At 40.1% G+C, this 23,147-nt stretch overlaps 1 protein-coding gene across 2 annotated transcripts in view; it reads left to right on the plus strand.

Annotated features, from left to right (window-relative positions):
• Positions 1-23,147, plus strand: part of tmem132e (transmembrane protein 132E) — an 803,754-nt gene that overhangs the window by 560,478 nt on the left and 220,129 nt on the right. Inside the window, exons 1-2 of one of the 2 annotated variants that reach the window (XM_041801769.1) lie at positions 7,143-7,221; positions 8,260-9,226. In XM_041801769.1, the coding sequence (XP_041657703.1) occupies positions 7,143-7,221; positions 8,260-9,226 (1,046 nt within the window). Of the gene's footprint in view, positions 1-7,142; positions 7,222-8,259; positions 9,227-23,147 lie in introns of those variants that run through there. The other variant, XM_041801770.1, reaches the window with a different exon arrangement.

Below are 23,147 nucleotides of genomic sequence, written 5' to 3' on the forward strand. Positions count from 1 at the left end.
CAAAAATTGGTTAGAAGTTACCAAAAATTGAATTACATTACAGGAGGCAAAAATGAGTGTAAAAGTGATTAAAACGGGCAAAGAGGTAGAAAAAATGAGAAAAAGGAGAAAAGAGTGGAAAAAATGGGGAAAAGAGTGGCATTTAATGGCAATTCAGCTTGAATGGGCGCAAAGTGGCAAAAAATGGCCAAAAAAAAAAGAAGAAAATGCAAAAAGCAAGATAAAACAATGAAAAAGTGGCAAATATGGGATAAAAGTGGCAAAAAGAAGTGGCAAAAGCAGACTTGAAGCAATGAAAATGGATTTAAAGTGGCAAAAAATGCAAATAAGGCAATGGAAATAGAGGTTGGCAATTAAAGCCAACTGTGTAAGTGTGTGAAACAAACTTATTAATGTGACTTGCAACAGATAATTTCTGAGGTCAAAGTTTCCCTTTTTTAAGGTTTTCTGGGTCAATAATGTTTCAAATTGAGACATAAACTAGCCTCAAATAATCACAAAAGAGCCATGTGTGTTTCAAGAGCCATGTGTTGAGTATCACTGGTCCATACCTATAAAAGTAAAGCAGTAGGTGCCTGAATCCCAAAACGATTGCACCTGCTAAATGTGCAGATGAGACAAAATGACAACATATAAAATGCCCAGCACATGCAAAGGGTTTAAAGCCTGGCATTTGGGAAGAATTGGCCCCTTTCTATGCTAAACAGCTTCACTGCAAAAAGGGACCAATTCACAAACGATGGTGGTAACAGCCACATGCAGTTAGAGGCGAGCAATAACCATCTGTTCAGGCTAGACTGAGGGCGTCCAAACTTTTTTCACATACAAGGCCACAGAAAGAAAAACATAAGCATGACCACTTTGATATAGCTCACCTTCAGTGTGTTAAAGTAGGTAAAACCAATACAATGTAGGCTAAGATGTGCTTAGTAACTGAAGAAATCAAACAGCCCACATCATGGCTTTCAATTGATGGCTGTTCAGGCAAGGAGAAAATGATTCTTGTGGATTTCAGGGTGGCTTGTCAGATTTAAGGAAGGGCCCCGGTCAGCCCTGTCTACCACTGAATCTGTCCATAGCTGGCATGAGAAAAAAGGGACTGATGGCTCATCTCCGCATTCAGACAAAAAAACAAAAGCAAACTGCACTAAACAGCCACACTTTAGACAGTAGGAGTATTATGTTTAAAGATGAATAGAGCAATATCCTTTATAAATCAGACCTTGAGGCAGAGATGGAGAAAAAAATGAGTGCCATTTGTGCTGCTGTAACCCTGTAATCTTTATTCATCAAGGCATTATGAATTGAGATATTGCCATTATTTTGGTCATCAATATGTTTACCATTTATGTTGTCATCTCAGTTTAGTCGTGTCAAATAGGTCAACAAATCCTTCTTATCAAAATGTTTGTTTGCAGAGTTAACATATCAGCACTGCCTTGTGTTGAAATGAACAGGTACAATACAGTCAAGCCACTGCTTCATATTCTACTGAGGGCCATATTTAATCAATATTGTAGAATTTGCTGTGTGCCAATTAAAAATAGGCCATGGGGTCACATTTGCCTTGGAGAGCTTAGTTTGGGAATCTCTGATGACAGTGACTATGTTCAGATTTATTAAGTGTATAACAGCTCCACCTCTAGATGATTTAGAAATCAATTCGTTACAAATATCTTTGTAAATATTACACCAACATTCCTATTTTTAGTATAAGCAAGGCTTTAATCATACTTGTCTTTGTCAAGGGGACAACTAGACTTGATTGAGGTTCTTGAAGGTTCTTCCAGTTGCCCTCTTGATGAAGATTTGGATAACCATGACTTGGATGAATAAGACAAGGCTTTAATCAGCTCAGTTCAGGGCTGCCAGCTTTTCCACTCTTCATCTGCATGTGTGGAGACAGACTGGCCCATTTGTTATCTGGCCTAAAACAAAGGAAAAGTGCATGGACTAAGGACACTGTGCAGGCCTTTATATCATTACAGCATGCTTATTGAATTAGCCCTTTAGACCAGTGCTTCTCAAAGTGTGGGCCCCAGAGGGACTTTAGGTGGGCTGTGAGAGATTACTTACAATTACTAAAAAATAATTACAATTTAAAAAATCAAGTCAGACTTTAAATGAACATGAAATTTTATTTCATTCAATATATTTCTTTTAAGTTTCAGCAGTAGTAAAACCCTGCCAGAAGTTTTAACTCATGTCACCTTTATTCATTTATTTTGTTGGTGTTATGGTTTAACTGGTGTTGGATTAACTAGTGACACCCTGATAAGCATTCTTCTGTTTGGCTAGCTTCCCGATTTTGATAATTTAACAGTGCCTTTGCAGACATTAATGCTACTTGGGAAGGGTTTGCTTGGCAATAGAGTGCATGTACAGAAATTAATATTAGCAAAGAAAATGTAAGATGCAGATGCCTGATAAGAACAAAATAAATGGCAGTGACTCAGTGATTGTACTCTGTGACCCTACAAATATTCCTGAGTCATGCTATTGTCTCTGAAAGCAAAACAAAATTATGATAAATGAGAGGTACATTTTCAAGTCTTGTGTTATGGTTGTACAAGGGTTGTTTGGTGGACCCCAGAAGATTTTAAGGTCTTCTTTCTGAAGTTTGTGACAGGCTGCTTTAGACAGAGCAAGTTTCAGAGTTTTTGACAGCTTTCATACATTCTTAGGGAACCAGGCCAAAACTTTAGCATGTTATTAATAAAGGTATATGTACAGTGCCATGACAAAGTATTTGCCCTTTCTGATTCCTGATGTTTTTGCATATTTATCACACTTAAATGTTCAGGATCATCAAACCAATTTTAATTTTTCACAAAGACAACCCAAGTAAATAGAAAACGCAGTGTTTGAATGATTATTTAATTTTTATTTAAATCAAGAAATCACTTAAATAGAAGCTGTCAGACAAAGTGAAGTAGGCGACAAGATCTCAAAAAGAAACGCATCATGCCAAGATCCAAAGAAATTCAAGAACAAATGAAAAAACAAAGTGGTTGAAATCTATCAGTCTTGGAAATGGCTACAAAGCCATTTCCAAGACTCTCATATGTACCTTTCTATTCAAAACAGATTTCTAATGACAACCATGGTCTGTCAAGTAGCACGTTTGATCTAAAAATTCATATGCAGTTAAAAAAAAAACTACCAGTTTGGGTCAGATGCCATCTGAGATAAAAACTACTTCCTGTGTATTTGCAAGTTATGCAGTTTGCTGGCTCCCCACAGCCAAAACCTTTGAGTTTTGTACACAAGTCAAATAAATTTTCATCATTCAGGTTTCTTGTAGCTGTCTGCCATAATTAAGCTTAATTGGTTGAACATCCTGGGAAGGGTTATTCCTAGAAGGACCCCTAAATGGCCCAAAAAAAAAAAAATTTTTTTTGACTAGTTTTTCCAAAATGGCAGACCTTCTGTCAGGAATTCAACATAACAAAAATACAATTTTCCTTACGTCTCAGAAGACTGGATATGCCTGCCAAATTTCATCATCCTACGTGAAATACACTTCAGGAACAGCCACTTAGAAGATTCTTAGAGGGCGTTTTTGAGCCAATTTTCATTACCTCTACTGAAGACCCATAAAATATAAATTTTTCACCGGGCCTGATGTGCCTGCCAAGTTTGGTGAGTCTTTGAGCCTGTTAAGGTACTGAAAATGTCCTTCTTGAATTTGTACTGTTTCAGTCACTGATGTAACTGCTTCACGTTGCCAAAACATCACCCACAGTTCACCTGCTCTCAGCTCCCGTTGCACCCTGTTTGAGCCAATTCAGCACATAGATTAAACTGCACATCACTAATGATACAAACAGTCACATATTGTGTTGTTATTGCCCTGCACACGCTCAAATAATGTTGACAAGCTGTTTGAAGTCACAGTTTCACCGCGAGTTCCCCGATGTGGCCCTGCAGTCTCCCCACGTTTAAACGAACAGATGCAGGAGAGAGAAGCAGTCAACAGTACAGAGTGTGGAGCAAGCTGCTTTTAAAAACCAAATCACCATTTAAAAACAGCAGCAAGCTGGAAACCATTTTGTTTTGGGCTGTTTGGCCAGCAGCAGGTGCTTGTGAAGCACACCGAGACACATTACTTTAAGAGCCTTGCTCAAGGATACTTCGACAGTAGTTTGGGAGGCAACGGAGAACGTTGCACATTTAGTTTTGAAAGTCCCAGGAGGTTTGGGGGAATCAAGGTTTGTCTGAGCTTAAGGCAACTCCTGCCTTAAGACATAGGGAGATGTATCGAGCAAAGTGGTCCGCAACGCTGCTCCAATATCTTTTTAAACACAGCAGTAAAAACATATACGGCTCTAAGCGGTAGTGAGAAAACGATGCCTTTTCGATATTAGTATTGGCAAGCAAACAAGGTATATATCCTTGTATTTGAGGATTTATTCCAGTGATCATTAACTGGCAGCTTGGGGGCACATCAGGCCCCACATCAAGGATATGATTGGTATAGGGTATCTCTTTTTTAATCCCTACAGCTATTAAAACAAGGCCAAAAAAATAATTAGAACATTTTTTCAGTAATGACTCGAGATTTGATCCATTTTAAAGATATGTGGCCAATATATCCCAATCACCACCTTGTAGCTGGTTGTAGTATAATCTTGACTGCCAAAGGAAAAAATTATACTTTGAAAGGAAATATATACAGCACTGTGCAGAACTTCTAGGCCTAAAATGATTTAAGCTAAAGTTAGACTTAGATGTGACAATTGAGCCTCTGAGGACACCAGATGGGACGGAGGATTGGCACAACCTCTGTGCTCTGCCCTAAAGGTCCACACCTTTAGGGCAGAGTGATGGGTTGATGTGGCAAGTAAGCATGACCGAGGGTACTGTCCAGGTGGGTAGAAATGTTTCCACAAACCCCTGGTCGGTCTGTGGATAATCCAAGGGCCTGAAAACTGCCAGTAGTAAAAAAAAAGAGATGCCATTGAGCTTGACCTTGGCTGCCAAACCGCACACGTGTCAAAATGTGTCAAGTTTTAATCTGGCGGCCATCCTCCTCCTCTCCATCCCTGCTTCATAGAACAAATGATCCCCTGATAAATTCTTAACACCTTAGGTGCCTAAAAGTCATGCACATGACTGTATTTATACAAAAGTGCATTTATTAGACCACAGTGTTTATTCATTTAAATTTGCTTTAAAAGTCCAGCCCCCCAAATCCATCTGTGAAACCTCAAACAAAGTGTTTAGGAAGGGCAGGACTTTTAAAAAATTCTCTGACAGTGATTGGATGAACATTCTGTCTGTCACATTCATGGTGGTGCAGCCAAAAGTCGTAGCAGAAACCCCCCAATAGATTTAAGTTGAGCCAACCTTTTTTGGGGGTATTGGAAAAATGTTCTGCTAGCATGTAGCTACATCCAAGCTAATCTGGCAACAGTCATTACTGCTGACCTGCAATACAGCTAAACCTCGCCTGTAACTACTGCAAATTCATGCCAAAGCAGGTGGTTCTTTGCTCTTCTTGTAATAAAGAAATGTGGTACAGATCTGACTAAAATGTGAGCTAATCACTACACCAGCGGTGTCATGCACCAAAAACCTGTCCATAGTTACCGCCTCGATCTTCTCAAAAGGCACTGATTGGTCTGGTCTATCTCATGCATTTTGGATTGGAGCTTTGGCAAAGCTACCCGTAGCATCTGTCAAGGGAAAGCTGGTCCATGTTCAGATGTAGCTGATAACCCTTACTTATTCTGTCCTCTTGAGGCGAAGATTGGTGCTAGGCTCCCTGAATTTGAAATGTTATCCAATAACTGCCGCAATATGAAGTGAATGTGTGATATTCAAATGGTGGCTCTATGTTCAGGGCCCTGGAGGATGAAGCAGATGGCATTCTGGTGCAGGAGCCCCTTAAGGGAACTTTGTGGATTGCTGTTGTGTATTTGTTGCTTTTAATGGTGATCAAGGCAAGAGTAGCACACAGAAATTCCTGTGAGGTATTGAGAACCCTGTGGTCGATAAAGACCAGACAGCCTCTAAGTAGCTCCTCTCATCAGTGGCTATAGTTCCTACAGCCTTCGCTATGGCGACGACTGCTCATTTGTAAGTGCGGGATGTTTCCCCGGCTGTGGCTTCATCTTTTGTTGCCCCCACTGTTTGCCATTCAGTTTATGGGGCCCACACACACTCCACACATCCTTGGATCCTTCTCTCTTTTATTATGGGAATTCCAAGCACATGTGAGTGAAGCTCAGCCCAGATACCCCTCCCCCCTCTGCGGCCGGTATCCCCCCTTATTCTCATGGATTTCTCATGGGGGCTAAAAAGCAGACGAAATGGGGCGGGAGGAGGAGGAGGGAAGGGAAAAAGAGGAGGAGAAAGACGGGAGAGCCAGGCTAATTCATCAATAATCTTTGCTTAATCCCTCCCTCTTCCCCTCTCCTTCTCACTCTCACACTCTCCCTCTCTCTCTGCCTAGAGGCATTCAAGCAATCCATCCATCCCCCGCCCCACCTCACACACATCCAGCCCCTATACACACAGTCTGCCTGAACACGTCCAGAGGGAGAGGATGAATCGAGCTGGAGAGGGTTATTCCTTTCGCCTCCATGTGTGTGTCGCTGTGTGAGTCGAGTCCTCAGAGGGTTTGTGTGTCTTAACTCTGTGACCGGGAGCTGAAATGGTGATTATAGACTAGAGACTAGGTGTGGCAAGACGGGGCGGCGTCAAAGGCTTTGTCTATAGTTCCCGTACAGCCCACCAACCGGGTGGAGGCTCAGCCTGTCTATCAGAGTGTGTCCCGGAGCCATGCACAGTCTGGGATTGAAAGAGCCGCTGCAGCGTGGGGTTGAACTTCTCTTCTACCAGGACCTGAACCGCCGGGAATGAGACAAGTTCAAGACGCTCTGTGGATAACCAGGAACAACAAGATAAGGACCAAGTGAACTGCTGGAGTTAATGCCTTTTTTTTCCCTTTTTCTTTACCCAGCTCATTTATTCTTCTTTTGCAACTCATGAGAGAGATTTTCAGAGAAAGAAGCCCAAACTTGTGTGGAGTACCCGCTGAGGAACACAACCTTTTGAAGAGGCTTCCCTTTCGAAAAAATCTCTCTTGATTTTTCTGATTTAAAGGATGCGAATTCAATGACAAAACCATTTGGAATATGGGACTTTTAATCTATGATTTGGACCATGGGGACAGGCAACTATATTTTTGTGCTCAGCTCTGGGTAATTTTGATAAGTATGTCACATTTATTCCATTTATTCTAAGCTGATGTTGTCCTACTTTGCTTTGATTGTAGGTGTTAGTTTTTCCTCAACAAGTGCACCAGTATTCCTGATAAGAACTCTTCAGAATGAGTGGTCTTTCATTTCTGGTTACCTTCATATTTGATCTGAGTCATTTTAGAAAGATTCCCAGTGACTGGGCAAGTCTCTCACCTTAAACTGTGGAATTGCCAAACACTGCTTGATTGATTGAAGGTGTTGTTAATTCCCGGATAAAGATCACCCGTCTGCCACCTCGACTTTGTGAACAGCATGTTTCACTGGATAGCCTGTGCTCTGGATGCTTGACATGCATTGACCTGTTATCATATAATTAGCGTGTGCTGACCTTCTCCCCTTTTCCTCTTTACGGATGACGGGGTAGTGCAGACCTCCCCGACTTCCTACTCATCTCTCATTCATAGTTTCCAATCATTGACACCGCTCTCGCCCCCTTCAGAAGCTGTTGCTTCTTTATTTTATTGAAACTTTCATATATTGGAGATTTATGCATGCAGGACAGTAGTATGTGGGGAAAACATGTCTAGATGGTGAACGTGTGACAAGAAAGACAATACCAGCATTGTACAGGAGTATAACAGCAGAAGTGTCGGGGTCTCTTGTCAAAGAAAGGAGTATATAGGTGCAGTATCTTCAAGTAAACCACACAGTTTCTTCCATTTGCAATTAAAAAGCATCTCCCTGTCTTTAATGGTGGTTATTTTGTCTATTTTCTTGTCATTTCTGCCCTTTTTTGCACAGTTGCATTGTGCCAATGCTGTCTTCCTTGTCACCAGTGATATCTCATCATATATCTCAAATAAACTATCACATGCTCTTGAGTGAAAGTCCAATTAGGCAGATTTTTCCTCCCAGACTCTCTTCATGTCCTTGAATTTGTCATAGTATGTTGTGTTTCATAAGTTCAACCAATCCTATGTGTAATTTCTAAGTTTTCTCTTTCAGCTGCAATAGTGCACAGATGACTAAGTGTTTCCTCTTCTTTTCACAGCTCTTGCAGGTAAAGTCTCTCCTACCAGCTCAGATGCCCTCCTCAGTTCCTCGGCAATGACAGCCAGCCAGTCGCCACCCAATGTGTACCTCCCCGCCAACTTCAAAATGTCCAATGCACAACTGGCCTTCTTCTTACGGGAGGCTCAGATCACAGGACAAACGGTTGGCAGCAGGGGCGGCGGCAGCAGCAGCCCCAGCACGGGACACCCGCTGCAGCGCTCGGAGAGTTTTGTGGTTTTCCAGACAAAAGACCTCCCAGCCATCAACATCAGCTTTGGGCCTTTCGCTCAGGACCAGGCTCTGTCGAAGGAGTTGCTCCAGCCAACCAGTCCTCTGGATATTCCCGGCCAGTTGACAGTCAACTGGAAGGTGCGGGCCTTTATTGTCCAGGCGAGGGTGTTTTCCAACAACCCAACCGTCCAGGTGTTTTTTTACATCGCAGGCCGCGACTGGGACGACTTCAAGGCTCAGGACAAGCTACCCTGCGTCCGTCTCCATGCCTTCAGGGATGTCCGGGAGATAAAAACCTCCTGTCGCATGAAAGGCAACCTCGCTCAATGCTTGGCCCAACTGGATCTGCCCCCATCCTGGTTTAACACCAATGTGGCCCCACTGGGGCGGAGAAAAGGCTCCAGTGACGGGCTCTTGGATGGGCTCACCAGTGAGACCCTCCAAGCTGAGCTCTACTACACACTGCATAGTCCTAATCCGGACGGGGAGTGCAGTGAGGGCTCTGGTCATAGAGGTGCTGGTGCTTCCAGGGGAGAGCCTCTGTCACAGCACCCTCTACTGCGCATTGGGAGCATCAGCCTGTACCAGGCCAGCCAGGAGCAGCTGCTGGTGGACAAGCAGCTGGATAAGAATATGTTCCTCAGGCTTCCTGAGAAGCCCCTAAAGCCTGGAGAGACCCTGAAAATCTTCCTCTACTTGATGCCCAATTCCACTGTGGAGCAGTTCTCCTTAAAGTAAGTCTGCTTTTAAACCTGTTTCAGTGGCAAGCTGTGTGGTCTGATTGCTTCCATAGTCATGCAGTTCTCAGGCTGAGTTGACACATTTAATGTGTTTATTTTCACACATTCACCCCTTGGAAACAAGTATAATGAAGGTGTTTACATGCACAGCAGAAGCTCAGTCTGTTAGTATGTTTGTTTACCAGCTGGGGGAATATCAACCAATAGTAATACTTTAACATTTTCTAGTTGAATGGAAATAAATAAAACCTTAATAACTTGTTGGTTTTTGTTAAGGCACATTATGTGCAACAAGCTGCAAAGTTAAAACAGATTATCTTTTGGTCTCTGAGTGTTTCATAATTAGTGGTTCTTATTCGAAACAATCCTTAAGCCGAGCATTGAACACTTTTTTAGATCAACATAATACATAGCCATAAAAAGGGTATTTTCCTATTCTTTATCTCATTTGAAAATGTATCACCATACAGTGCATTCAGAAAGTATTCAGACCCTCTTCACTTTTTCACTTTTGTTTTGTTGCAGCCTGATGCTACAGTCGAAAAAGACCTTGTTATTCTCATAAATCTACACTCAGTACCCTATCATAACAAAGTGAAAAAAAGTAGTAGAAATTTTTGCAAATTTATTAAAAATAAGAAACTGAAAAATCACATTTACACACAGTAAGTAGAGCTCAGAGTGACCATCAGGTTCTTGGTCAAACCTCTTACTGAGGCCCTTCTCCTCTGATTGCTCAATTTGGCTGTATGATCAGCTCTTGGAAGAGTCCTCTTGTGCCAAAATTCTTCCATTTGACAATTAAGGAGGCGGCTGTGCACTTGGGAACTTTCTGTGCCTTGCAACAATCCTGTCTCTGAGCTCTGCAGCTAGTTCCTTTGACCTGATGGTTTGATTTTTGCTCTGATGTGCGTCGTCAAGCTATAGAGGTGCATGCCTTTCCAAATCATGCCCAATCAATTTGATTTACACAGGTGGACTCCAGTCAAGGTGTACAAAACAGCTCAGCAAAGATCAAGAGAAATGGAGGCACAGAGCTAAAACTCAAGTATTTTTGTGAAGGGTCTGAATACTTATGTCAATGTGATATTTCAGTTTTGTATTTTTGATTGATCTGCTTCCATACTCATGCATTTTCCAGCATGTATTGCCACATTAAATATGTTTATATTCACACATTTACCCTGCCAGGACAAAAAACATACTGAAGTTAACATGTACAACTCAGAAAGGTTTCTGTCTCCTAGCATTAACTGGGTATTTTGGACACTTAGCTTAAATAAAGTTGTAGATAGTTTTAGGGAAATCAGACATAATTCAATTGATTTTTTCAAATTTTTTTTTGCATCGGTTATGATAAAACACATGGTCACAAACTCAGATAGATGCAGGTTTTAGTTTGATTCACTGCTGAAGTGCTCCATCCTTGTGTGAGTATTTGCTCCGCCCCTGTCACAGACAGTGCAGCAGGCCTACAGTGGTACAGGCGAGAGAGCAGAGAGAGACAATGATGTGTCCTGCCCAACATCCAAGAAAACTGTGTTTCATGCTGTCTAGACATCATTTATCATGATATCAAAGCACAGTTATCCCTAATGGTTTTGTTGATTATTGAAAAATGAATGTTGAATATGAATGGGAAATTTTACTGTTTATTATTAAAACTGGCAACTACTGCTATAAATGAGACTGTCTTATCCTATTTCTGTTTGAAAAACAGAACTTAAACATCTGACATATTCTCCATTTTTATAATTACTAGAGAGAACTGTATTGTTTACTCGAAGTTTGATGTGAAAGGGAGCTGGACTTAGTTGAAATTCTTGAAGACATTCTGAGAACTGAACAACTGCTTCCATATTCATGCCGTTTCTAGCCTGAATTGCCACATTTAATGTCTTTATATTCACACATTTACCCTTTGGAGAAAAACATGATCAAGTTGTTTACATGCACGGCAGCGGCTCATTCTCTGAATATTTCTGCTTCCCTGCAATCATGTACAGAAGAATTATTGATGAATTGGTTATTTTCCCGCTTCCCGGCACATCTCCGCTCACATGAGACGTCTCCATGTTGTCCTAAACTGCAGTCTTATATCTTCCTTTGTAATTATGCACAACATAATTGCCTGCAATTTGGACAAGGTTTAGGCTTAAGGCTGTAAGGCTGCATGTAAACAGAGCTCTGCAGTGTGAATGCTGCATCTTGTGAGGTCCCAGTGGGCAGGCTTGTGAGACATATAGGATTTACATGTCCATGCAGCCCTCCATTAACAGAACAATTATCACAGTCTCCATTACAGACCTGCTAATCATCCCCATTCTGAGCAGCATAATTAGATAAAGGTTTTACATAACCTCAAAATTAATTGTGGCATTTTATGAAGGCAAAGGATCACGGTGTGCATGTTCGTGTGGCCAACATTATGTAATTCCAAAACCGTGCAATATTCTCATCTTGGGCTGAACACAAATGGCAGAGCACATAAGATGCTATGCCATTTATGTTCATTTTAGGTCTATAAGAGCCAAACGAGCATGTAATCACATATTTCATCCTTCCCATTAATTTCTCCCTCCATGAGCCAAATGATGTGCCAGGAGTAATTAAATTCAGGTAAGATAAAAAGGAGCCGACAGGGTTAAACTGTGAGCAGGCTGCACGGTTCACCTTTTTGAAGTGGTGGCTTAATATCCAGAGACTTCTTTTTTTTTTTCTCACAGGACAGGATTGTATGAATAATTTGCAGCAAACTGCTGCTCAAAGCATATTGTGTTCAAAAGCACGAGGCTTGCTCTGTTGAACAGGGAATGGTGGGGAATAACATAATAAACGCCTTGATATAGTACACTCAAGTGTCCCAGGTTCAAACAGCGCTGAAATTGGAGCATGGGCAACAAAGTAACAGTTTTTCAAAGATATCTCTCTAAATTTTAGACTGATCTATCAACAGCTGATACCTTAATAACCAAGATAAAGTTTTTAAAGCAGCAAAATGACACTGAGCTCTATCGTCACTGCATTGCCATATCTAAGAATGATTCAGTTTTTGATCTGAAAGGCAGCTGGCTCTAAGTCAGGGTTCTTTAAGATGTTTCACTGAGTTTAAGATCTGAAAGACCTTTGTGTAAGTCGAGTCACTTTTGGGATCAAGCTTTGAACGACCTTAACCTGCAGGACCTTCACATGCAGCTAATTTAGACAAAGATCTAACAATAAAGGACATTTGATAACTGTTTAACAGTGTTGTATGAGACCAGAGTGCACCGAGACCAAGACCATAAAAATCAGTTTAATAAAACCATGACAAGGTTGAACAGTTATTTAAAGAGCATTCTCTCTTAAACTTTAGTTTTCTTTTAATAAATTTGACAGATAAAAGCAAGGTGTCTGCAACTCTTTCAAAGCACAACATGCAAATAGCTCAAATCTTAACAAATTTGTTCAACTAACTTCTAAAAAATAAATCCTTGCATGCATTTAAAAGCCACTGACAAGTCTGGAGTTATTTTAAATATCTGAAAATGAGATGTTTATCTAGATTTGGCAGGTGAATGAGGCCTAAAGTAAGTGTTCAGAAGTATTTCTGACAAGAAATAAGATGGTCTGATGCCTGAGATTTTGCAGGTGTAGCTATTTGTTGTTTTAGCAAGTGCTTCTCCTTATTGTTACATTGATGAAGTGGAAGAATAGCAGATCAGTGCTGGTCTCGACCAGTCTTGATTGCAAATCCAGAGTCCGGCAAATCCGAGACCAAGACAAGACCAAGACATTCAAAATGTGGACTTGAGACTGGTCTGAAGACCAAGACTGTTCTCTAGTACTAAAGCACTACTGTCTAATGTTATAATTTGACAGATGTAGACCTGGAAAACTGTGCATGCTGACAAATGCATGCATTTAGATTCCTACAGCATACGCATTCAAAGTGGCTCATTAGCAAAATAATTAATCTGACTGAACACAAGAACTAAACCTTGCTGAATATGTAAATAAATGCAAAACAATCAGAACCTCTTTCTCTCTTTAAACTCTTTTAATAGTATATATGCATACATGTAAGCACATGTATATGCTTTTATTTATGACCACAATGACTATGAAATATAACCAAATATTACTGAAATAAAGAATTTTAATTTTGAAGTGTTTCACAAAAATATGGCATTTCTTATTTAGGAATCAAAACCATTTTTTTTCAGAGTACCTCCATCCTCAGGGGCTCATAATGGAAATTACAGCAGTTTTTGATACTTGGATGACAAGTCTGTGCAGCAGTGATGTAGCTAGAAGCCATATGGATCCAGGGCTTGGCACATTTCTTCAAGATGTTTTTGTGTATCAGAAGTTTGGATGCACTGATTCCAGTATCACATATCACAGTTGATACTAAACCTCCATACCTGTACTCATAAAAATGCAGACACTGTCCTCAGTTTCATTTAACAGCATGATGTTAGCCTCTTATTTGAGTTCTTGTTGCTACACAGGTAGGTAAAGTTGGAGCCATGAATGCAGTTTGATGATGGAACATCTAATAAAAATCAAGAACAAACTTTATAATAATAACTGAATGCTGTTTTATTAAATGACCCATTTCTCTTTATAATTAACCTTCATAACAATCATGAGTAGCATTATTTTTACTAACACGAAAGATTCATGGCTTTGAGAAAACTAAACTGTCAAAAATTGTGATTAATTTTGGTTTATCAATCACAGAAAAATCTAATGCATTGAAAAAATGTATGCAGATCAATCATACTCTGACAGTAGCGTGAAACAGTCCACAGAAGCTGTTTAAATTTGATTACCAGAAATTCTATGTGCTCATCATTTTTATTATTTGATAAAACACAAAGATCATCATCATCTCAGATTGACAAATAAGGAAACAGAACACCCTCTATTCTGTTGTTTATTTATTCAGATTAAAACTTTTCAGTTAAAAATAAATCCATGTCACTGTTTAAAAAGATTGTAAAAGATGTTGATGCCATGCAGAAGAATTTCCTCTTCAATTTTTTCTTTGCTTTTGTTATGTCATTTATCTGAAATGCAGTCCATTTCATGGAAGTAATATATGCAGTTTATTGCAACAACTGTCTACAAATCTTGTCATTCTGATCTGATTTTTTAAAATTTATTGACAGCAACATTTGGGCCTTAAGCTCTGTAAGCCACTCCCTGGCTCTGCCTTATTCTTTGCAGTCAATGACTGCCTGAAGTCTGGAGCCAATGAGCATCCCCACAATCTGAGTTTCCTCCCAGGAGATGCTTTGTAAAGCCTTTGTTTACAAGACGTGTGATCTCAGACTTTACCAACATTTTGGTCGGACACGGCCCTTGAACACTCCTGGATTTTTCAGTTATGCAAGGCGGCAGTTGCTCTGCACGTCCGTGATACGCGACTGCGTTTGTGCACTTGCACGAGCAACAGGACTGTGCCCAAGCCCACCTCTCATCTCTGTACCAGAGCCAAGGAAGTGATCCTTTCCTGAGCCCTCACAGTGGTCAAATTAACCGGACTTTAGGGGTCAAATGGGCCTTATTGCCCAGCGTGAATGCAGTTCCACTGAAAACAGACATGGCTAGCTGAAAGGATGCTACAGTACATGAGCAGTGGATGGTTACTCTACAGTTAGTATAAAAGAAGGCTCATCTTAAGATTTCACAAGGTTTACAGAGACAGTCTCAGCTCCTTGTTCAGTTTTTTTTCTGTCATTTAAGAAAAGAAATCACAATATCTACATGATAAGAGATGGGTGTTAAGGGTTTTAAAGGAGGTTTTGACACAGGGCTTTACATGACAGAATGTAAGAGTTAATAATTCACTTGGAAGTAGAGCGTCTGACAAAAAGAGAACCAGTATTTTCCATTATGCTCACTCCCTCTCTCAGTCCACATCTCAGCCATGTGTGGCTGTATCTCTGTATCTCAGCCGTACAAGCTTTCCTGTTTTTCTCAGAGCATCAATATTCATTTTTATATTCTCTGACATTAGAACTCTCTCTAAAGAACCATTATAGCTGTTAGAGTAAATACTGTTTGCCAATGGTAGGTCTCTGCATTTGACCCTCTGCCTATTGAGATGGAGCTGAGGGAGCATGAGACTCAGCTCAGCTCAGCTCTGCTCGGCTCAGCTCTCCGGTCTTTGCACTTTACTCCTCTCCTCGCTTGTCAACACAGTAGGCAGGGTTAGAGAATAAATGATTATTCGCACTTGACAAAGCTTGAGAAAAGTAATTCTTTCTCTGCATGTTTGCTGGAAGGCAACAGGAAGAAAAGAAACACAAGGAATTGAAAATTTTTTGTCAGGCGATGATGAAACACACTGTAAATATGACGGTTGTAATCATAACTGAATCTCTTACTGAGCTAAATTTAGAGATTTCCGGGCTATTAATTAAGCCTCAATAGCTCATTAAGCTCCAAGGGAGCGCCACTAACGAGTCGCTCTGCACAAATCATTTATCGAGAGTATTTTTGATATCTTTTCAGCATGAGGTTGTGACCCCAGTTTTTGTCATTTTTATTATGACAACAGTGGAAAAAAATATATGTGAGACTTTCCTCTGAAAAATAACAGCTTATATATATGACATTTTTACAGTAAAAACTTAACAATACAGAAATTATAAACCTTCATTGGGAGTATCAAATAACCAATAATGGCCAGGCAGGCAAGCAACTTTATTTATAGATCACCATTCAGACATTCAGGACTTCAGTGCTCAACAGAGCAAAAACAAGATAGTTAAATCCAGTTACAGTTACTATTACTGATATCAAAAGGTACCTGAGGTACTGGATTATTAAAGCAAAAAGTAGCTTTGGTGTTCCTCTTTATGCCTTCATGCTGAGGATAACCAGGGCAATTACATTTTAAGCTTGTCTATTCCTTATATATCTAGGCCATTTTTCAACATTTCAAGAATGCTTTGAGAAATTTCATCAAAATTTTCATAAAAGTTTCCTTTAAATCAAGGATGGCATATTTAGATTTTGGTGAACAAAGGTCAGATGTCAAGGCCATTAGGCCTCATATTCATCTCTTCCTTGTAAATGCCAAATCTCAAGAATATTCAGAGGGATTTTTCTAAAACTTTGTCCAAATATCCCTCCTTAATTAAGTATGAAATGATCCAATTTTGGAGGTCAAAGGTCAAGTTCAGTGTAGCTTCATGTGACCTTAGGTCTTATGAACTGAATATATCTGGAATCCATGGAGGGATTTTTGTCAAATTTGTAGTGTTGGGAATTTCGACTCTTTTCAGTGATCTGGCTCATTTGGATCAGCTCAGCAAAAGAGTCGCCTCTTTTGACTCCCAAACGGCTCTTCATTTGGGTACCAGTTTGGCTCCATTTGACCTGCCAACTCTTGCAATGTTATAACATATGATTAATATTTGGGCAGGTATTTTACCCCAACTATGTTCAATTTTTTAAATTGATGAAAATATCATGTTATTAGTTTTCAAAATCTACTGTCTCCTCAAAACATCATCAAACATGAGTCCTTAATGCAAGGTGTTCCTGTGGTAGTGAATCAAAGACCATTCCTACTAATCAATCAAATAACACACACACACACACGCACACACAATCTATTTACAAATTATAACTAGAAAAGCACTCTGAGAGTGCAGACCTCCGCCATTAGCTCTATCTCCCAATAGTGAAGAATCCTTTAAAAAATTCCTAAACCATCCAGGTGCAACAGATGCACTGACAGTCTCACCCATGGTCTCACTGGATGACTAGAAGTCATGGCAGAGGGTGAATATTCCTCTATTCATCCCGGCATTGTGAGTATTCTCGCTACAATTCAATGTCTTCCTCTCTGTTATGCTCCGACTCGTCTCCTCGACCGGGCATGCGTCTTTCAAACTCTATAAACTCCAAAACTTTGAATGGAAACACACCCATAAATGCTGCTGGGATTGAAATTACTCATGTCTGCAATCTCCTAGTGTAAAGTGGTAGCAGTGCAGAGCTCAGCCATTAGCCCTATCTCCCAATAGTACAGAATCCTTTAAAAAATTCCTGGACCCAAGCAGTGATCCAGATCACTCTGAAAATCTAATCTGTTCTTCCTTATGCCATTTCTGACATTTCCTGAAAATTTCATCAAAATCAGTCCACAACATTTCGAGTTATGTCTCTAACAAACTAACAAGCTAACAAATCCACCAGATCACATAACCTCCTTGGCGGAGGTAATAATAATAATAATAATAATAATAATAATAATAATAATAATAGTTATAAAAATATAAAAATGGCCTTCTAACGGGATCCGGCTCTTATCGTTCACGTAAAAGAGCCGTCTCATTGAACTGCCTCGTTCACAAATGACCCATCACTACAAATTTGACACAAATGTACACTTGGACTTGAGGGTTGACTGATTAGATTTTGGAGAACAGAAGTCACTGTTGTGCATAATGTAATTACGCATCAACAGTGTTAATTTTGGCAACTTTTTAAAGGTTGTCCTCACCTTCAGATTAAAATGTTCTTCAGTTTTAGTCATTTTCAAATTTTTGTCTAGTTTTTGCTGGTCTTTATATTTTCTTACACATGGGAAATAGGGAGTTGACTATTTATAATTTAAGTTGACAAAATTAACTTATTCCAATAATTTGAGAGAAATACCCTTAACTAGCTCTGTTTTAACAAAACATGCATTGGTTGTTTTGTTAAAAACAAGGGCGGCACAGGTTAGAGTCGGGCCTGTAGCTCCTGTCCTGCATGGTTGTCACCATTCTCTCTTAATGTCCAACTGTCCTGTCCACAACATTTTGAGTTATGTTGCTAACAAACTAACAAACGAACAAACCGACCTGATCATATAGCTCACGCCCCAGGGTTGCTCTGATTGGCTCAAAAAGAATGTGCTGGACAAAATGTTTGTCCAGTCACCCTCCAGGTTTTTCTTTTGGAAGGTGCTGCTCTTCCCAAACACCATCTATGGGGCGTTACCCAGGTGGATGTAAATGAAACAGTCTATCCTTCTTGACCCGCCACTGTACTTTCTCTCTCCAGAGGCATGCAACTGCTCAGCTGTAGTTCTGCGTTCAATCCTGATACTAAAGTACACATTATGCAACGTTGCTGTGACTGTGGTAGATGAAAACATTCTCTGGTTAATATAACACTGTGGCCATTTTCAGTCTGTAGATGTTTCACTGATTAGTCATTTGAAGGCAACAGACTCAACAGCTGGTATAGGAAGCATGTCGTCATCAGCATATCCAGCTACCAGCCTGCTTGGTCCAGGCTTACATGTCACGGTGCTGAAGGTGTCTGTTTGGATGGAGCGGATCTTCCTTGGTCTGCCGAGCTAACATGAGATGCACCTAGGTCACTGGGTTTGTAGAGTGGGATCTCTGCCAACTAGTTTAGTAGAAGCATGTTGTTTGGCTCAGCGCTCCATGAGATTAGAATTACAATACTTGGCAGTGGACAAAGTTTTCCTCCCTCTGTATGTACTACAACTCACCACTATATGCTTATTTTTAACTCCAGGAGGGGTACTATAATGCGAGTGTAATGCAACACTTAGATGTAGAGCCAAGCCATTTAATTCTAAATATGGTTATGCATTATTTCCAGGCAGATTATATTTACCAGTTTGATATTACTACCGTCAGAAATATCAGTCTGTTATGAAGTTATCTCTTGAAAGTTTGTTAAGCAGAAGGTTGGAAGGCTTATACCCAAAAGCTTGTAAACTATCAAAGGATACTAAAATGCAGGCGTACAACTCATTCGGCCATCCACTCATGTTCTGTAAAGATTGTTTTGGGCTTTTGTGCCTTTATTTGAGGGGCAGGACAGAGTTGGACACTGGGAAGGGAGAATGGTGATAACCATGCAGGACAGGAGCTACAGGCTGGACCCTAACCTACATCGCCTTCCTTAAGTAAAGCAGCCTCTGTACATGGGGTACACAGGCACAACAACTAGGTCACCAGTGCCCCTTCATATGTATCTTTAATGAAATATTCCATAAAACATGTCACATTCCTTGCAGGCTAACATCTTCACTTATTTGTTTCCATGTAGTGTTTGACCTAGTAGTTCTCCAAGCGCCTAATCCAAACTACTGGACAGCAAAAAGCTGACGAAATAGAGGTTGATTCTACCAGGCTGGCCACCTCTAGGTGATTAACCAATCTTAAAATCATGGGAGGCCACGGACAACAAAACATCTTCAAACAATTTTTCATCTTATAATCCTCTAGGTCAGGGATCATCAACTACATCTATACTAGGGCCGGGTTTTTCTTTTATGGGTGCTTTGGGGCCTGACTTTTAAATAAACTTGAATTAAGAGACATTCTGATCTAATTAACACACTTAAAACAATATTTTACTCTGTTTCAAATGTATGCCATTTTTAGCCTCTAAAAGTAGGATCAGTCCCTTTACCATAGCCAGCCACAAGGGGGCGATTGAGATATTTTAGCTGAATGCATCAGGGCTGTTATGTTCTCCATTACTGAGTTCATTGCCAATAAGGTGTGCCCTGATTTGAGAAAACGGGTGCAAGAAAAGGCCTTCAGTTTCGATTCTCAGGAAGGTAAACGCAAAAGAAAACCATAGTTTTAATCAAGAATGGCTGCTGGCTGTCTTGGCGTGAGTTAAAGATGCAGAAAAAGTCAAGAAATGAGGAAAAGAATTGTCATTTAAATCCTGGCTGAGATGAAGGTATAGATTATGTTTAAGTCTTTGCATTGTCTATCGTCTCCTTGGTGATGCTACCAGTCTGCTCACTGTTTTTGGTTGTTGTCCAGTCTAAAATATAAAATGTGTAATACTTGCAATTTAAAGTTGGGGAGCAGTAAAATAATCATACAGACACCACACACCTGAGGACTTTTTGACAAATGATTTTCGACGAACCTCAAGGACAAATCTGGCCTAAAATCAGGCTTAAAATCATGCCATGTGTGGCAGGTCTGAGCCTTCTTTCCATCAAACTGGATCCACTTCCTTGCATTTGAACTGAGAAGGCATGATCCAAATATTTACAGACCTAGAAATACCAATCGCTGCAGGCCAAAAAACAAGGCACACATTTCCAGTCATATAAGCCTCTTTTTAAAATAACAATGCAAGGTACTTTTCTGTTGTTTAGCAATTAATCAAAGCCGATCCCTTGACCTTGTAAGTGATTGATTGCATCTTTTACATGCAGATAAAAAGCATCACAATGCAATAATCAACTAAGTAGGCCTCAAATGATGGACAGTGGAGGGATAATCCGTTTTATTTAGACAAGGAAAGAAAGCAATAGTTGAACCATAAGCCAGATTGGCCTGTTTCACTCACATTAATTAGATTTTCTTGCTTAAGGGTTGATGCAACCCAAAATTAATTTAGGTACTCATTGGAAATGGTTCTTGCGTGTATGTTTTAAATTTTCAGAGCCAGACATGACTGCCAACCATTCATTATCCAACTTCCTCCCTGAAGGAATACCAAGCATTCTTCTTAACACCTCCACAGGAACATTTTTCAGTCCTTAACACTCCCCTTCTGTAAAAAATATCATCTAGTGTCAGTCATGATATTCTGTTCTCTGTAACAGAGAGTCTCTGCCTCGCTGTCTGATGTTCGCCTTTTGTCAGAAATCTGGAGTCCAAAATAGCTTTCTTAATCAGAGAAAACAGACACTTTGGGAATGTGTCAGTCAGGCGTGGTGTGACAGAGTTACAGCACGGCTTTGTAGTACAAAGGGAAAGCTTTTTTTCATATCCCCTGGCTCTTAAAACATTTAACTGACCATGTTAGCATCAGTACACCAGTGCAGTTTGTCGGCAGGCTGCCCCATGCTGTGATGGAAATGAGGAGAGATAAAACAAGAAGGTTTAAAAAGACAAGGCACAGAGAGAAGAAAGCCCAGTTTGAGCCTCATGGGTGACTCCACTCCATAGGTTGGATTCAGCAGTTCTGGAGGCCAACTGTTGGGTCGTCCCCGCACATCGAGGAAGATGATTAAAGATGCAATAAGGAGCGTCTTTAAAGATGAATCAGAAGACCCCCCCTCCCACTCTTCCTTCGACTCTCCACTCTTCCTTCTTCCAATTTTCCTCCTTTTCAGCAGGCCGGCTTTGAAGCTTTCTGACTTGTTGTTGCAGAAGATGGCACGGCAGGCGGACAGAGGGCACAGCCTGGCCACTTGTGGAATCTGCCCTAGTTTTCCCCGGCGCTGTCGCAAATGTGCGCTCGCATGGGTACATTTCATGCATCAGGAAGGGGAGTAGTGGTGTGTCAAATTCGGTTGCCATGGCAATGCAATAAAAATGTATGCCGCTGTGTTTAATGTTATCCAGCATGCGGGGCTTGGCATTTTGCAGAATCATATTACTTTTTTGGGATGAGTTTCTTTTGCACTGTAAATGTCATTTTAAAATCGCATCTTTAATGATCTGCAATGTTTTCAGCCACAGTGGCAGACTGAAATACTGCCTGAATATCAAAACATCTTCACCAACCTCATGAAAGTTACTCTCTTCATCAATATAAACTGTATTTACAGCATACTTGCCAGTGATTTTTTAAATAGGAAGTCGAAGATTAAAATTAAAATCAAACCTCTTTAGCTGAAATGTAAAATGTGAAGGCTGTCTCTTTTACTGCTGAATCTGCACTTCTAATTACTTTTCTGACTATCCACAAAGTTCTAGTAAGCTGCTGCTTTTGTATTTAAAAAAGAAAGCTCTGATAAACCATTCGACTCTGACTTAATAATAGGATGCATACAGGAAAGTTAGTGAGTAGCTGGTGAACAGATTTGTTCTGATCAATATCCAGGGTCTGCAGCTTTGTATCATCTGAGAGCTAAGTTAAAAATGAAGGTAGCTGAGAGCTACTTGCATCCCATCGCTCACTTTAATTAATGATTCAAAACAAATGGTCCAGCTCTATTAAGCTACTTCCTCAGAAGCTGGAGTGTCCTTACTTTTTAAAAGAAAGGACGACAGGGAAACTTTGGTATATCTCAGCTTTAGTGTGTCAAAGTTAGACATCAATCTAATGCAGGACACAAAAATCATCAATGTTAATTTAACTCCCATGGAGTTAAATTTAGCACTTTCTCTGAGGTTATATAATTCTTACAGGTTCTGAACTAAAATAACACTTTGAAGAGTTAATATGTAACTCACATATTGTGTTAATATTTAACACTGATATTAAAGTGTTGTTTTAACATAATATTGTGTTATAATTTAAACAGACAGAGCTAGAACATTTCCTGAGAAAAAAATCAGCACTCCACCCTTGCTCATAGACCATCTTCTACCACAGCTAGGAGGTGACTAATGTAGTGGATAACTTCACTCATGGTGCAGAAGCATTTATCATAAAAAACAACAATAACCCAAATGAACCTCAACAGTGATCACTGTACAACATCTCCATCTAAACACATCTTAACCCTCCACCAAAGGGAGTAATGGGAAACCCCTCTCTTCAGATTTAAAATGGCTGTGGGCAGCGTTTAAACCAACTGACTTTCTACAGAGTTGGACACTTAATGGATCAACGCTGTTCATGAACTCCAACAGTGAAAGCCATTTAATGGAGAATGGAGTTGAAATGACACTTCAAGAGTTAAAATCAACTCTGACATGGTTAAAACTGAATATTAACAACTTTGTACTTTCCTTGAAAAAACATCAATTCAACAAGTGGGAAGTCTCTGACTCAGTGGATGACTTTACTCATGGTGCCGGAGCATTTAACATCAAAAATAGCAATCATCAGCTGGGAAATATGAGCAAAGGAACCACAGCAGTGATCACTGTACAACAGGCAACATCAAAACACAACTAAAAATATGTAGCACATTTAAACACATCTGAACTCGTTGCCCAAGGGCATAATGGAAAAACTGCCC

The sequence above is a fragment of the Cheilinus undulatus genome, linkage group 12 (assembly GCF_018320785.1).
Source record: "Cheilinus undulatus linkage group 12, ASM1832078v1, whole genome shotgun sequence".
NCBI classification, from domain to species: domain Eukaryota; kingdom Metazoa; phylum Chordata; class Actinopteri; order Labriformes; family Labridae; genus Cheilinus; species Cheilinus undulatus.